Genomic DNA, 17,050 nt, shown 5'->3' with positions numbered 1-17,050 from the left:
TCACTTCAAACTTTTGAACAGTAGTGTACTAAAAGCAAGACTCGTGTGTTTGATACTAGTAAGATTTTAGTCTTTTGGCTGTAGATTCAATTAGATGGTGGAAGAATCCAGATATTTAACAACCATTAAGAACCAAACACCTTGAAAATCATTCAGCTCCAGATCCATCTTGACCCTCTTCATCTATAATTTGTCAAATTAGTTTGCTTCATGCAGCTATCAAACTGTCAAAGTGCCCTCCCTCCAAAAAAGGAAATGAAACAGGAAGCAAACATGTAGACCTATGGAATGTTCCCCAAATAAAAAAAAATGTAAAAGAGGTAAAGGGGGAACACAAGAGTCAAGCCGATAAAGACATGATGAAACGATGAGCAACCACATGACTGTTGAATGACTGAGCTCTTAAAGTTCACCTCAGGATCTCTCTGTGGTCTAGAAAAGCTTGTCTCCAGACACGTCATTCTGGACCGTTAGGGCGTAGAGTGAATTATCAGTCCACTAAGATATACGCCTGTGGCCATTACAGAGCAGAAGCTCAAATAATTTAATGAGCTTCACTACATTCATTTGTGGAAGTTTGGACTGAAACGTGCAGAATCTCCCCTCAAAATCTGGATTTGGCAAACGGTTAAATAGGTTTAGGTGATGCAAAAGGGGAGGTAAACCTTTGGTGGTCTTTAAGCAATGCTTCAGATGCCAACAAAATATAAAAAGCAATAGGTAGAAGTATATTCAAAGAAACAAAAATAACCAAAGAATATGGAAACCGGGTTGATTCTGATCAATGCCAACCACCACAAGCGTGCACTAGACCACAGACGTAAGGGGGTGGGGATGGGGCAGGGGCGCAGGAGGGGAAGAAGAAGGGTGGAGGGATGGAAAGGTGTTGGGTGGATTGGTAGAGAACAGGAAGGACAGGGAAGGACAGGGAGGGGAGGGAAGGTGGCGTTAACAGCCCAAAGGTCCCAGAGCGTCTTACCATCACAGGTGCCGTTGGTCGCGAGCGCACCAGTCTCTGGCATCGCCGCATCACAAGAAATTTGATGCATGATTATCGCGTTTATGAAGTTGGCCGCTGTCATGGTGGTCTTACCGAGTGCTCGAAGTTCGTGTTCCTGTATGGACATCACTTTGTTTTGAGTCTTTTCCCTACTTGACGCGCTGCTGATGCCATCCCCACCGCGGGACGGGATGGAACTGCTGCCGCCGTTGTTTTCGGAAGCCAGCAAGGGGTGCCCTCGACTTGTGGGCAGACCGAGGTGGGCACCAGGGGCCTGGCTGTATGGAGAGGGGTATGACCCACCGGCACCAGGGCTGGCCAGCTTGGGGTCAGACTTGGAAGAGGATGAAAGGTCCTGATGTTTGGGCAGACCTCCACGCCCATGGCTTTTGCCCCCATCTCTATTTGAATCTTTAGCGTTTGAGTCTGTACCGGATGGGTAACTCTCATTGGCTAGACCAGACCGAAGGTGCCCACTGAAGCCCTGGTAGCGAGCAGATCCTGGTGGCCTGAAGAAAGGTAAATGTAAACAAATTATGTTGTTTCTCTCACTGGCCTTACCATCAGGCAACAGTTTGAGCAGTGGAGACTCACCGCAGCACAGAGGGACTGTTGTGCTCAGAATTGGGCAGGCTCTTTGAGCTGGTGTTGTGCAGAACACTAGGTCTCTGCTGTAGGCTGTCCTGGGGACGAGGGGAGAGCGGAGACGACTGGTGACTGTATGGATGAGACGGGGGACGAGAACTGCTGCTGCCACCCATCTGTTCTGGTGCTCCTGTTTGGACACAATGTTCAGACATTTAGCAACGCTGATCTGCATATTGATTATTGGCTAAAGTACACTGACACCGAACAACTCCAATTATAATTGCAGCTGTAAATCTGTGTTTTAGGAAACTGAAATGAAGCTGAAATGAAATATGAAAATGAAAATATATAAAAATATCAGATGAAAAACTGAAAAATATATGTTAAAGTTGAAATACTAAAAGGACTAAAACTGAAATAAAAATAAATTAAAGCTATATAGAAATTGAAAACCTCAAACTAATAAAAAAGACAAAAGTACATTACTAAAATAAACTAAAAAACAAACTAAAATTAAAAAGAAAACTGAAAATATAAAAACAAGTCAATTAAACATTGATAAATACTATATAAATAGTTCTAAAATAACAGCTGTAAAACCGTTAATGATTTATCAAGTTAATTGTAAAATCTGTCAATTAGCTAAATTAATTACAATTAATCCTATAAATATTTGCTGAAAAGAGCCCCCCAAAGACGACAATATAAAGACGTTCCATAAATTGGCTGTACGCATTAAAAGTAAAAGGCAGTGAGGGCGCTCACCTGGTCTCCATATAGGGGCATGTTCCACGTTACCATGACCGAGGGACTTGTCTCTTTCTCTGTCCCGATCTTTCTCACGCTCTCTCTCTCGGTCTCGTTCCCTGTCCCTCTCTCGCTCTCTCTCACGATCCCGCTCTCTTTCCCTCTCTCTCTCCCTCTCCCGTTCTCTTTCTCTCTCGGAGGACGTCGAACTACCTTGGATCTTGCTCATGTGAGAGGCTCCCACTGTTGAGAGATAGAGGTATAAAGTGAATGACACTTATAAAGAAAATTTGTTTTAAATCACCATGTTGTTTGTTTGAGTGAGTGTGTTGCTTTGTACCTGGTGAGATGGGAGACGTGTTGTAGGCTCCGCTGGGGAAAGCTGGAGAGGTTCCTGGGATGTATGTGATACGATCCATGGGAGAGGCAGATGTTCCTGCAAATTGACGGAAAAAATTAACGTGCATCAGATGATCATAAATATGTAACATGTTGTTTTTATTTTTGTATTCATATACATGACCAGACAATTTGGAATAGTTCTCAAATTTTTTAAATATACCATTGTTTACTAACTCTCATGCAATTGTCAGTGAATAATGACTTAAATTGTGCTCTATTTCTTTAGAAGATTTAAAATATGTCAAGGACAAAAGCCCCTATAAGGACCCCTCACCTCTAGGTGTAGGTGAGTAGGCTAAGTTAAGAGACTGCTCTCGAGGTGTTAGGCCTCTGAGCAGGTCGGGTCTCTGGGCAGCCATGGCAGCAGCGGCTGGCCACTGGTGCATCTGCTGGGAGGTAATGTAGTCGTTGAAAAGTGTTTGTCTGTTCTCCAGGGCTGCTGTTTCAGGGAAACCTCTGATCAGGTAGGGTGAGTAGTGGTGAGGGTAGCCAGGGCCAGGGGGCAGGTGACGGGGCAGGTAATATGCTGCTGTGGAGACAAGAAACAAAGTCAAAACCAACTGACAAATACATTACATAATGCATGATATACTACAATGATATATGTCTTCTATCTGAATATATTATATGATTCAAAGCTTAATTTTCAGAAATCATTCTAGTATGCTGATTTGGTGCTTAAGAAACGTGTTATTATCAATGTTGAAAACAGATGTGTTGCTTAATTTTTCCAAGATTCTTTAAATATGAAGTTGAAAAGAACAGTATTTATTTAAAATAGAAATCTTTTCTAAAATTATAAATGTCTTTACTGTCACTTTTGATCAATTTAAAGCATCTCTGCTAAATAAGCATGCTAATTAAAAATTTTTTTACTGACCCCAAACTTTTGAAAGGTAGCATATATGTAATTTTAAACATTTAATATATATAAATAAAATGTGAAATACCCTGATATCATTATACATTTTAATAGGGCTGTGCGATAAATCGCATGCGATATTTAATGCGCATCTTGTCAGAAAGCCGGTTCTTTAATCAACGGTAAAGCTCGTCAGTGAACAACGGCTCTGTGTAGTTAATGCTGCTCAATGTGAAAGCACGCACATGATGGAGATTTACCGCTGATTACAGAAAAGGCTTTACTGATAAGATCCGCGTTAAATATCGCATGCGATTTATCGTGCAGCCCTACAGTTTAAGAAAAAAAAAAAAACATTTTCCTGGTCTGGAAATCACACGTTCCCTGATATTTCCAAGTATTCCATAACAATGGCAATTTGCACCCTAATATTTGTGCTGCTAAACTGCAAATACCTGGCTCAATCGGGATTCCCCTGGGCAGAGTTGCAGGGTCAAATGGTAGAGGTATCTGGCCACGGTACATATCCGTTCCCAGCCCCTGCAGGATCCTCTCGTAGGCCAAAGACGCAGTGTGCTCACCAACTGCCAGTGGAGACTTAGTGGAGCTCACCTCTCGAGGGGTGGGAGTGGCTTTTCTCTCCTGCTGCTGGGCCTTACTAGAGCCTAATCACACACAGGGAAACAACATTTAAACACCATACAAACTACCACCAGCTCCTGAAAGCCAGTGATTTGTAGAACATGATACCTTCATGTGCACGCTGTGAGGTTTCTCTGCCGGACAGTGGAGAGGCTCTGTGCGAGGGCGGAGGGTAGCCGGATCTTTTGTGATCTTCATAGCCTACTGGACTGTGATGGGGTCTGCTGCTCTGCTCGCCACTAAGTGCCAATGGAGAAGTACGGGACAGAGAACCGGGGCTGCTGACCACAGCGCTGGGTCGTGATTTGCTCCCTACCTCCTCATATCGGGCCCTGTCAGACCCTCTGTGCTCGGGCCTGAGCTCTAGATGAGAGGACATTCCAGAGTAAGGCCGAGGAGAGCTGGCGATGATGGACCGCACATCATGGCGCTTGGATGAGCCAACAGGCTCTTGTTTCAGAGGGGTGCCCTGTAGTACACACATTTGGTGAATATTCAGTTAATTTGACAGAGGGTTGAGTGGTATTGATGTTTAATGTATACCGTAAAGGCAACATTTGAATCTGATCATGTCTTGTTACTTTTGGATTTTCTTTATATTTTTGAATGTATTTAATGAACAACCTATTAAAGAATTTATAGTATGGCAAATGTAAGGATTTTGATCCAGAAGAAACTGGGTCATTAGAACCTCTGGGTTATTTGTTCTGTCAGGCACCTTTATTTTATTGTAGAGGTACAAAAATGTACCCCAGTTCTCATCATTTTGTAAATTTCAGTATTTATAGCCCTTATGTATTTTCAGCAGTTTCCGACAAAACCTCTAAATATTCTATGAAATAAACATGGGAAGAAAAGTGTAGTACTTTCAGGATTTCTGAATATATTTTAAAATGTGGTTTATTCCTGTGATTCAAAGCTTAATTTTCAGAAATCAATACTCCAGTCTTCAAAAAATTTAAATACTCCAGTCTTCAAAAAAATTATTTTGTCAGATATCCTACCATACCAAGAAAACATAAATCAAAGCCAGTCACCTGGGTGATTGAGCCCTCCTTAGGCTTGCCAATCACAACCCCCTCAGGAGGGATCAAGTGGATGGAGCGTCCTCCCTCTTTGACGGTGGTCACCATACTCTCGTGAGAGCGTGATTTAAGAGTGTCAGTGGGATGACCAGGGCCACGGGGTGATGGGGAACCTTCTCTTTTCATCTGTTTAACCTCCCGGCGCTGACAGTCATCCCGTGGGATTCCTGGGAGAGAAAAAAATGTAAGACAAAGGAAATAAGAGCAAGAACTTGTATGAGCTAAAGGTGTTCAGTCGAGGCTGAGTTTCTGAGATCATACTGACCTTGGGATATGGATCCACGGATGTGGTGTAGATGAGGACTATCACGCTCGTGAGGCATTGCTCGACTGATCAAGCCTGCAAAAGAGGGAGACGGCAGGTGAAGGAACATTAACTGGAAAAAGGATAAACAGTGGAACTCTGTTGTACATGCTTGTTAAAGAAGGGCGTCTTATGCTCACCTTCAGTGGCAGATATTGAGTCTCTGATGGGTGGCACACGAGAAATGCCAACCTCCATCATGTCATAGGTCCTCTTCAGCCCAGCCATGTCTCCACGACCCTCTTCCTTAGAATTTGGACCCCCTGTGTGTTCAAACACAAACAATAATCAGAGACAACTGCTCCCTTTATTAGGTTCTGAACATTTGCATGTTTGTGTACACTTACGGTCAAAGGAGAGAATGTGTCCACTGATGCCCTCGTAGACTACGTGTCCCTTAGAAGGAGTGTCTTCTCTGCTTCTCTCTCTGCTGGGGCAGTCCTCAGTGATCAGACGGGTTATTGTGCCCTTATACAAGACATCTGCAGGAGTGCCCTGAAAGAAATGATAGGAAAGACTTGAAACAGAATGATAATTTTTTCTTCCCGTTTGTGACATATCCAAGTGATACTTTGTTTAATGGGGGAAAAAATGTAGGATGTAGCTTGATTTTGAATGGATTGTTGCTGTTTGCTAATTACTGCGAGTAGACATCATCAGAGAAGAGAAGTCATTTTGAGGGGGGAGGGGACGTTAATGCTTTGAATGAAAGATTACGAGACTACATGAATTTAAAAATAATAATGATGTGCATGGATAAATCATTTATAATGAACATGGCAATATTAAATAAAAACAGTCAAAATGACTTTAATGCACACATAAGAGAGAAAAAAAACCCAGAAAACAATCAGCAGAAAAACTGCTTCAGAAAAAGAAAGTCAACAAAATATGAAACCATTTACTTTAGAATAACATGCAATAATAAAATGTGAACTATAAAATGAGGCAAATTTACAAAGATCAAAGAACTGTAAAGGGTCTACTTTTATTTGTGTGCACTCACAATATCAACAAAACGTTGTGTTTTTATAAAATAAAGAAAACAAACATGATGCGCTTTCTGCCGTCTCGGTCTTGAACAGGAGCGCTTCACAAAAATGAACCGAAACTCAGCGAATACATGCCTCACAGACATGATAAATATATCTATAGAAAGCTTTAAATTACTACTTAACGAAATAAAACAAATCAAAAACAAAAACTCTTTAATTATAATCATAATCTGTAAAGATGCACTTCTCTCTAAAGGCGCGTCTAATGAGATGGCGAGCCAGGATTGTCATCTTCATCTTTGCGACAGAGACTCAGAAAACACTAGTTTATTAGTAAATAACTGTAATATCTCCTTACTATTTCCCCCTGACACATTCATGATAATTACTTTTGCTGGGGCTTTGCGGCAAGCTTTTGCCTATTGCATGCATTTGAACACAGAACTCTTCAACTGTGTTGAAGGCACACATGCTGCAGCTGCAGGACACTAAACACTGTCGAGCCGCTCTTGTCAGTCGCGGTAGCACGGTCTCGTATTGTTTCCATCAGCGCGGCAATTTTTTTTCATCACTAATTTGATGGATGTCGAAAATATATATATAAAAAAAACTGCTTCAGAAAAAGAAAGTCAACAAAATATGAAACCATTTACTTCAGAATAACATGCAATAATAAAATGTGAACTATAAAATGAGGCAAATTTACAAAGATAGTAACTGGTCAATTTTGTGTTTATGTTGTCTTTAAAGGTGACGCATGTAATAAGTAAAAACACTTGTTGAAATACTTTTTCCAATTACAGTGTGTAAAGGCAACTATTGAGTAAAACAACGTCAGAAAAAAATAATTAAGATCATGCCACAGAAAAACCTTTGTAATTTTAGGAAGACTACAATGTACATCAAGGATGTTAAGACTTCCTGGGGCCTGACCTGGTTTGACCCTTGTGTTGTGAGAAAAGAGGAAGCAAGCACTTTGTGTCACTGGTATTTCATAACAATTATATTTTAAGGTTACAGTAATGAAGAATATGATCATGTTGATTTTGTGCCACAAAAAAGGCAGACAACTATTCAAACTGTTGCAAGAAATCACAGCAGGACAAATTAAGTTTAAAAGTTTGATCTTTAACTGGTGGACTGGATAATGTTTCAGCATTACATAACACTATGTCGTACAGCTGCATACGCCCATATCTCAGGTGAACTCTTACTGACAATGACTCCTTATCTCCCAATAAATCTGCCAATAATGTCACACAGTTAAACACAGAGCTTATCTCCGGTCTGATTAAACGCTCGCCCTAACCCATTCTGATTTGCTTGAGTGTGTAATGTGCCACAGTAGGTCAGTTGGCACACCTAGTACGTGTTTGAGTGATCGGTAACATCAGACTGCGTAGGCGTATAAACACATTAATAAAAGGAGAGAATAGGATTGGACTCGGTGTCCCTGTTGCTATGGCAACTGATTACCAGTTATGTCATAATATGACGTGATATGGCTACACAAACTGCCCATTCCATTTGCTTTTTGAAGGGATTCTGATTTGCTTGAGTGTGTAATGTGCCACAGTAGGTCAGTTGGCACACCTAGTACGTGTTTGAGTGATCGGTAACATCAGACTGCGTAGGCGTATAAACACATTAATAAAAGGAGAGAATAGGATTGGACTCTGTGTCCCTGTTGCTATGGCAACTGATTACCAGTTATGTCATAATATGACGTGATATGGCTGACACACAAACTGCCCATTCCATTTGCTTTTTGAAGGGGCTTTTATATGAGCTGACTGCTCACTGTAATGTGAGGATTTCAAGAATGAGAACATCACGTAACAGAAAAACACACTGACACAGTTGTAACCACAAATATGAACCAAGTTCACTGTGCATTTTCCATTTTTAAATGTGTGCTGTGCAGACAAAAGGTTCTTACCTGAGTGATTGAACCTCCTCGATATGATATGGAAGGTTCTTGGTGCACACGTGTGCCAGGGATGCCCTTCGTGATGCTGCCACCCTGAACAGCTGGCATGGGGCCTGTAAGAGCGAGTTAAGGTTTTCAATCTCTTCATGATATGAGTCTTATTTCTGCATTTTAATCTCTTTGAATTAAAACTGAATTGAGATGAGGGATAATGATTTGTCCCAAACTCACCCCGTGACATAGCGCTGTCCTGTGTGGAGAGATTCTCAGTCTGAGAGGAGGCGGCCCCACGTGGAGACAACTGCTCCTGTTTAACAACTGGAAACCCTCCTGAGGAGACAGAAAGAGATGTTGGATATGGAAAATGGACAGTTGACGTGTGATCTCTCACAATCATGACTCAAACTCACCCATTTTCCTCTGGTCCATCCAGGAGAGAGCCAGGGATCCTGGTGCTGGGATTTTCCCATGGTCGGAGCCATGAGAAGGGTTGTGCAATTGCACCGGAGTACCCTGCAATACAAAACCAGTTTAATTATGCATGTTCACATTACCAAGCCATTAAAACACGCTGAATGCTTTATACATAACACTGATGATAGGTCCCAGTTATACAACTTTACCTGCGTGATGGAACCACCAGGTTTGGCAGAGGAGATGAGAGGAGGGGGTTCTGGGATATGGAGAGGCCGCACTGCAGCCATTCTCTCCTGTGGCTGTAGAGTGGGAGCCAATGCTGAAAGAGGGAAATTTAAAAAATACATATAATCTCAATAAGATTAATAACAAAGTTAAAATTATTAATGGTATATGGTATATTTACATTACTGGACAAAAGTTGGGAATAATTAAGATTTTTTTTTTTTTAAAGAAATCTTTTATGCTCAACAAGTCTGCATTTATTTGATCAAAAATACAGTAAAAACAGTAATAGTATGAAATATCACCATTTAAATGAACTGTTTTCTATTTTAACAATTTAATATGCCGATTTGGTGCTCTATTATCAATAATTACTGGTGCTCAATTATTAAAAATGGTTCTTATAGCTGTTAATGTTGCAAACAATTTTTGCTGCTTTATATTTTTGCACGAGCTGTGATTTTTTTCAGAATTTTTGGAGGAATAGAAAAGTTCAAATGAACAAAAGAATAAGAGCCCTGCACGGGCCTCAAATTTAGGCCCTAGCCCGGCCCGTGTCTGACAGCTTATCAGAATTACCGTCCCGAGCCCGTCTTTTTTTCCCCCCTTCTCCCAAAATGGCTTATACTACTGTTTCAGCTATTAAAATAATTCAGTTTTGTATGTAATGGCAAAGTGATTATATTTAATTTTGTTTTTTTATCAAGTTAATTTAGAAAAATGTTTGGAGTATTTTTTGTTAGTTAAATAGGCCTATAAGTTTTAGTTTTTTAAAGTAATGGCCAAGCGGCCAGCGGCAGACAGTGAGCTGATCATAGCCTATGTTTGATCAATTTAGCCTTCTCAAATCATCTCTCAATCAAGACTTGCCTAAAATAAAATCTATAGATATACTAAGCTTGTTCAAGCTTGAACTAACAGTTCAAGCATTTAACAATGTTTAAACGTTAAACCTAGATAAAAGTGCGCTATATCCAATAGTTGTGCGGATGTGGAAGCTAAAGTGCGCTTTGCAGGACATGGAGGCGCCAGCGCAATCACTTGCATTTTTTTCAGAGGAAACAACTTAAAATACGACGTCGTTTTTGCTCATAAAGGTAGGAGTAATACATCACTTGGAACTGTAAAGGGTCTACTTTTATTTGTGTGCACTCACAATATCAACAAAACTTTGTGTTTTTATAAAATAAAGAAAACAAACATGATGCGCTTTCTGCCGTCTCGGTCTTGAACAGGAGCGCTTCACAAAAATGAACCGAAACTCAGCGAATACATGCCTCACAGACATGATAAATATATCTATAGAAAGCTTTAAATTACTACTTAACGAAATAAAACAAATCAAAAACAAAAACTCTTTAATTATAATCATAATCTGTAAAGATGCACTTCTCTCTAAAGGCGCGTCTAATGAGATGGCGAGCCAGGATTGTCATCTTCATCTTTGCGACAGAGACTCAGAAAACACTAGTTTATTAGTAAATAACTGTAATATCTCCTTACTATTTCCCCCTGACACATTCATGATAATTACTTTTGCTGGGGCTTTGCGGCAAGCTTTTGCCTATTGCATGCATTTGAACACAGAACTCTTCAACTGTGTTGAAGGCACACATGCTGCAGCTGCAGGACACTAAACACTGTCGAGCCGCTCTTGTCAGTCGCGGTAGCACGGTCTCGTATTGTTTCCATCAGCGCGGCAATTTTTTTTCATCACTAATTTGATGGATGTCGAAAATATATTCAGCAGAAAAACTGCTTCAGAAAAAGAAAGTCAACAAAATATGAAACCATTTACTTTAGAATAACATGCAATAATAAAATGTGAACTATAAAATGAGGCAAATTTACAAAGATCAAAGAACTGTAAAGGGTCTACTTTTATTTGTGTGCACTCACAATATCAACAAAACGTTGTGTTTTTATAAAATAAAGAAAACAAACATGATGCGCTTTCTGCCGTCTCGGTCTTGAACAGGAGCGCTTCACAAAAATGAACCGAAACTCAGCGAATACATGCCTCACAGACATGATAAATATATCTATAGAAAGCTTTAAATTACTACTTAACGAAATAAAACAAATCAAAAACAAAAACTCTTTAATTATAATCATAATCTGTAAAGATGCACTTCTCTCTAAAGGCGCGTCTAATGAGATGGCGAGCCAGGATTGTCATCTTCATCTTTGCGACAGAGACTCAGAAAACACTAGTTTATTAGTAAATAACTGTAATATCTCCTTACTATTTCCCCCTGACACATTCATGATAATTACTTTTGCTGGGGCTTTGCGGCAAGCTTTTGCCTATTGCATGCATTTGAACACAGAACTCTTCAACTGTGTTGAAGGCACACATGCTGCAGCTGCAGGACACTAAACACTGTCGAGCCGCTCTTGTCAGTCGCGGTAGCACGGTCTCGTATTGTTTCCATCAGCGCGGCAATTTTTTTTCATCACTAATTTGATGGATGTCGAATATATATATAGGCCCGAGTCCCGGCCTGCGTCTGAACTATGACGTGAAAATTGGCTTGAAGCCCATCCCTAGGTGCGTAAAAAAGTTGGCTGAAATGCAGGGCTCTACAAAAGAAATCTTCTGCAACTAAATAAACATCTTAACTGAAAAATACTGAAAGTATTTTTTTTTTGTCCTTTATTTTTATTTATTTTTTTACACATGGTAATGTTTAATGGTTTGATGATGACTGGAGTAATGGCTCCTGTAAATTCAACTTTGCACTAGTGTTGGGTGATATGCTCCATAGCTATATCGTCCTATCATTCGCCTGTGAGATCGTCAATACACAATATTATCTTGCTAATTTATTAAATTATTTACTTACTTAGATTAATAGCCGGAGAGTGAACCAACTCCAGGGTACAGTTAAAAGCAGTCTAATGTAATCTATTAACTACACATTATATCTTTTTAGTCAATCTCTTATACTTACATCGCATGTAAATCTGCACTTCGTTGTTTATGATGAGAGAATTTGTGACAGTAGAATTCAGACAGTGAGCGCGCATTGAACAACAAAACTCCGGTGTTTCAGCAATGACTAATCTTTTGGCTACTGCATTCTTAAACTCAACGGAATTGTGTGAGATTGGTTATAACACGCAACACTGTAGAAACGCGGAAAAATAAATATTATGGAACAAATAAGCCCTAATATTAATTAGATATTATCATAATTAGAAATAAATAATAATAATAATAATAATAATAATAGTCTTGTGATCGTCAAAGGCATCAGCCACAGGCGATATCTCTCACTATTGTCGATACACAATACTATCTTCAATCAGCGCAACCCTACTTTGCACTCAAAGGAATATATTAAATTTTTTAAATATGAAAAAAATCAAAAATCAGTTTTTAAACTGTAATGATAATTCCCAATAATATTACTGTAATTTTTATAAAATAAAAATCTTAATTATTTTAAATTTTCTAACATTTTATATGTTTAGTTAATGTTATTACATTGTGTCTGTGTATATATATATATATACACATAAATAATATTTTATGATAATTATTATTATTATTTTTGACCTAATTAACAGGGCTATGTTGTCTTACAGGGATTGTAGTGTAGCAGCTGTTCATGGCTGAGTTTGGCCATGTCTCTGGGAGAGAGCTGGTACGGTGACATCACTGGCCGGCCTAGACCTACAGTCCGAACGTCATCAGCCCCGGGAATCTTTTTACCATCCGCAAGAGGAGAGAATGCTCGAGATTTATCTGCACACATGGAAAAAAACCATACAAAGGTGACTGCCAAACAGATAATTACTGGATAGCATTCTATGACACTCTTTTTTGCCGAAGGTGAAAATGAAAAGCTCAAATCATCACAACCCCTGCATCAAAAGCAGCAATCTCCAGTGTGAAAACACACAGACAGCAGTTATTCAGACTCTTCCTCGCACACATTCACAGATCATCAGGCTCATCAACACACTGTAAGCTGGAATCTGCGAGCTTAGCGGCATGCAAACACATCTGCAAATCATTCACACTCCCAGAAATCAACACGCTTGATTAGAGTCTGCTCCAACAGTGAGTATTGTGTGTGGTGTGTAAACCTACGTAATCCATGTAGCAGAGCCTGAAGCCATCTCTCGTTCCCCTCCAGCTCTGCAGGGACAGACACACTGCAGCTCATCACATGGCCATGACCCAAGACTCTCTTTCTCTCCAAGTACTCGAAAGGAGCAGTTTTGTGACAACTTAGTTCGGAATGCCCAAATAAAATAACACCATAATCTATTTTTTAATGAAGTGAAATTTCCCTGTTGAGGACTCTTTCTCCCATAAATAACATGTAATAAAACTGAGATTATATGATAATCATGTTATGGTCGATAATAATAAGATAAATAAACAAATAAATAAAAACTACACCAGTTTGTCTGCACTTTTAAAGGGATAAACTGAAATATAGAATATACAGAAAACGAGTTTAAGTAAAGGATAATGCACAGTCAGTCAATTACTGTAAAATAAAAATATTTTTCTGCCAAAATGTCCTGCTGACTGTACATTATCCCATTTATTATGCTAATCCCCAAATACAATAAAAAAATAGAACATGAAATATTGATTTGGGTTGAAATTGTTTTACTTTGAAAGAGAAAATAGGCCACGGAGTGGTGCGAGAGATATACGGACTAGCACAGCCATGTAGGAAATTAACTGCCAGGGGCAACAAGTCAATTATACACTTTAGTGGTCATTATACAAAACACCATTTCCTGACAGAATTCTGCAACTGGCCTTTCAGAATCAAGTTTGCCAAAGAGCAGTGTAATAAATATGAAATCATGTCTGATGGACATTATACAAAGTAAGAATCACTTATCTCAGCTCATACCAATATGGTCACAAATCTATTGTGATACCTAATATGTGTTCAGAGAGTAAAGACTGGCAAGGTTATTACAGTTTTGAACCTTTTGAAAAAAGTTATTTTTTGCTGTATTTTGGTTTTCAATTCCGGTTTCAGTTGGTTTTAATATTTCATAAACTCAAGATTTTACTTTTATGTGTTAAGGTGGATCATGGCAAAATGTCAGCACTATTTTGCAGGCAAATAGATTAATCTATGGTCAATAGTGTAGTGATGTATGAAACACAGCTCACACTTTCAAACCAAGCAGCTTTCTGGTGGTGATTTTGGAGAACCTGTGAGACCAACTTGAACCCTTGAATCTGTATGAAGAAATTTTTCACCCTAATGTGAAATTCATGATCATTTGAAATGATTTTGCCTCTGAAAATCGGCCAAACAACAGTAAATGTGATGCATCCTTTGCCTATAGAACCTGTCACACCTTTGTTGCACATCAGGCTGTTACTAAGACAGCATCAATTTCATAATTGCACATGTCAAGTAACAAAGTTGGTTCACTAGCTGTCCATCTAGGTGGTCGGGTCTTGGCTAAATATACACTGCCCATTTTTACTATATTTACAACCAACACTCTTCACAGTGCTCAAAAAGCCAACAACCCTACTGCTCACTCCACGTGTGTACAGACACACACATCAGAACTTGCTTAGTTGGTGTAGTAGACACAACCGAGGAAAACAATGGTGGTTGAGAAAGCTGGAGAGGAAAACGAACTGAAAGAATAGATGAAAAGATAATGAACAGAGGGATAAAGATCAGCTTACCTTCTCTCTCTCTCTCAGAGACACCAGGGCTGCGAGTCCTGACCCGTGGGCTGCTTGAGTCTCCGCCCCCTGTGTTATGCTGAGATTTGGTTGGCTGTGATTGTTGCTGTTTGGCCTCCTGGGAAGATTCATGTGCCATGGTAATCTGCTGCTGGTACAATGCAAGAGCGTGGGGCATAGCCTGCTGCTTCCCCAGCAACCTGGGCCGGTTATCGCGTCCTGCTACCAACATCTCTGGCATCTACAAGCAGAGACACAAAATGCTCATTACACAGCATTATACAAAACATGTACATGTTACATGTACAAGTGCCATATCATGAAAAACAAGTAACACAGGGTCTGTAATTTATTTGGTAGGTTTATTTTAACGTATAGAGACAGAATATCAACCAAAAAAATCCAGGAAAAAAAACATTATATAAAGGTTAGAAATTGATTTGCATTTCAGTGAGTGAAACAAGTATTTGATCCCCAAGCAAAACATGACTTAGTACTTGGTGCAGAAATCCTTGTTGGCAAGCACAGAGGTAAGGCGTTTTTTTGTAGTTGGTCACCAGGTTTGCACACATCTCAGGAGGGATTTTGATCCACTCCTCTTTACAGATCCTCTCTAAATCCTTAAGGTTTCTTGGCTGTCGTTTGGCAAGTCGAAGTTTCAGCTCCCTCCACAGATTTTCTATAGGATTGAGGTCTGGAGACTGGCTAGGCCACTCCATGACCATAATGTGCTTCTTCTTGAGCCACTCCTTTGCTGCCTTGGCAGTATGTTTCGGGTCATTGTCATGCTGGAAGATCCATCCATGAACATCTTCAGTGTTCTGGCTGTGGGAAGGAGGTTCATGTCCAAGATTTTACAGTACAGGGGCATCTCAATAAATTAGAATGTCATGGAAAAGTTCATTTATTTCAGTAATTCAACTCAAATTGTGAAACTCGTGTCTTTGGTTCTTTTAATTGTGATGATTTGGACTCACATTTAACAAAAACCCACCAATTCACTCTCTCAACAAATTAGAATATGGTGACATGCCAATCAGCTAATCAACTCAAAACACCTGCAAAGGTTTCCTGAGCCTCCAAAATGGTCTCTTAGTTTGGTTCACTAGGCTACACAATCATGGGGAAGACGGCTGATCTGACAGTTGTCTAGAAGACAATCATTGACACCCTTCACAAGGAGGGTAAGCCACAAACATTCATTGTCAAAGAAGCTGGCTGTTCACAGAGTGCTGTATCCAAGCATGTTAACAGAAAGTTGAGTGGAAGGAAAAAGTGTGGAAGAAAAAGATGCACAACCAACCGAGAGAACCGCAGCCTTATGAGGATTGGCAAGCAAAATCGATTCAAGAATTTGAGTGAACTTCACAAGGAATGGACTGAGGCTGGGGTCAAGGCATCAAGAGCCACCACACACAGACGTGTCAAGGAATTTGGCTACAGTTGTCATATTCCTCTTGTTAAGCCACTCCTGAACCACAAACAACGTCAGAGGCGTCTTACCTGGGCTAAGGAGAAAAAGAACTGGACTGACCTTGCGGGCACTGCATGATTTCAACTCATTGCAACGTAGTGTGTTACCAATGGTTTGCTTGGCGACTGTTGTCCCAACTGCCTTAAGATCATTAACAAGCTCCTCCTGTGTAGTTCGGGGCTGATCCCTCACCTTTATCATGACCATCCTTTCCTCATAAGGTGAGATCTTGCATGGAGAACAAGACAGAGGGCGATTGATGGTTCTTTTGTATTTTTTCCATTTCAGAATATTCACACCAACAGTTGTCTCCTTCTCAAAAAGCTTCTTGCTGATGGTCATTCCAGCCTTGTGCAGGTCTACAATCTACAATCTGACGTCCTTTGACAGCTCTTTGGTCTGGCCCATGGTGGTGGGAGAGGTTGGAATGGAAGATACAGATTGTGTGGACAGATATACACCTAGCGAGCTGACATTAGGAGTAACTTCTTAAAGTGGCAGGACTAATCTGTGTTCCACAAGGGCACATAAGCAAACTGTGGGAGCCAGAATTATTGCTGGTTGGTAGGGAATCAAATACTTTTTACTCACTGAAATGCAAATCAATTTCCTTTAACCTTCATATAATGTGTTTTTTCTGTATTTTTTGGTTGATATTCTGTCTCTATCTGTTAAAATAAACCTACCATAAAA

At 39.9% G+C, this 17,050-nt stretch overlaps 1 protein-coding gene across 6 annotated transcripts in view; it reads right to left on the bottom strand.

The window, feature by feature from the left end:
• Window positions 1-17,050, bottom strand: part of ncor2 (nuclear receptor corepressor 2) — a 147,414-nt gene that overhangs the window by 6,033 nt on the left and 124,331 nt on the right. For 3 of the 6 annotated variants that reach the window (XM_016236143.1, XM_016236138.1, XM_016236139.1), the window contains exons 22-39: window positions 14,884-15,124; window positions 13,297-13,344; window positions 12,787-12,948; window positions 9,179-9,291; window positions 8,966-9,068; window positions 8,787-8,885; window positions 8,565-8,668; window positions 5,978-6,125; window positions 5,771-5,893; window positions 5,592-5,666; window positions 5,279-5,493; window positions 4,350-4,710; window positions 4,055-4,264; window positions 3,012-3,266; window positions 2,676-2,771; window positions 2,354-2,578; window positions 1,595-1,775; window positions 980-1,509 (exon numbers count right to left, since the gene is read on the bottom strand). In XM_016236143.1, the coding sequence (XP_016091629.1) occupies window positions 980-1,509; window positions 1,595-1,775; window positions 2,354-2,578; window positions 2,676-2,771; window positions 3,012-3,266; window positions 4,055-4,264; window positions 4,350-4,710; window positions 5,279-5,493; window positions 5,592-5,666; window positions 5,771-5,893; window positions 5,978-6,125; window positions 8,565-8,668; window positions 8,787-8,885; window positions 8,966-9,068; window positions 9,179-9,291; window positions 12,787-12,948; window positions 13,297-13,344; window positions 14,884-15,124 (3,289 nt within the window). The remainder of the gene's footprint in view (window positions 1-979; window positions 1,510-1,594; window positions 1,776-2,353; window positions 2,579-2,675; window positions 2,772-3,011; window positions 3,267-4,054; window positions 4,265-4,349; window positions 4,711-5,278; window positions 5,494-5,591; window positions 5,667-5,770; window positions 5,894-5,977; window positions 6,126-8,564; window positions 8,669-8,786; window positions 8,886-8,965; window positions 9,069-9,178; window positions 9,292-12,786; window positions 12,949-13,296; window positions 13,345-14,883; window positions 15,125-17,050) is intronic. The other 3 variants (XM_016236140.1, XM_016236142.1, XM_016236141.1) reach the window with 3 other exon arrangements.

This window comes from Sinocyclocheilus grahami, unplaced genomic scaffold, assembly GCF_001515645.1.
Source record: "Sinocyclocheilus grahami isolate Dianchi unplaced genomic scaffold, SAMN03320097.WGS_v1.1 scaffold482.1, whole genome shotgun sequence".
NCBI classification, from domain to species: domain Eukaryota; kingdom Metazoa; phylum Chordata; class Actinopteri; order Cypriniformes; family Cyprinidae; genus Sinocyclocheilus; species Sinocyclocheilus grahami.
Note: the sequence above shows the minus strand (reverse complement) of the source record. Positions and strands in the feature narration are given on the sequence as shown.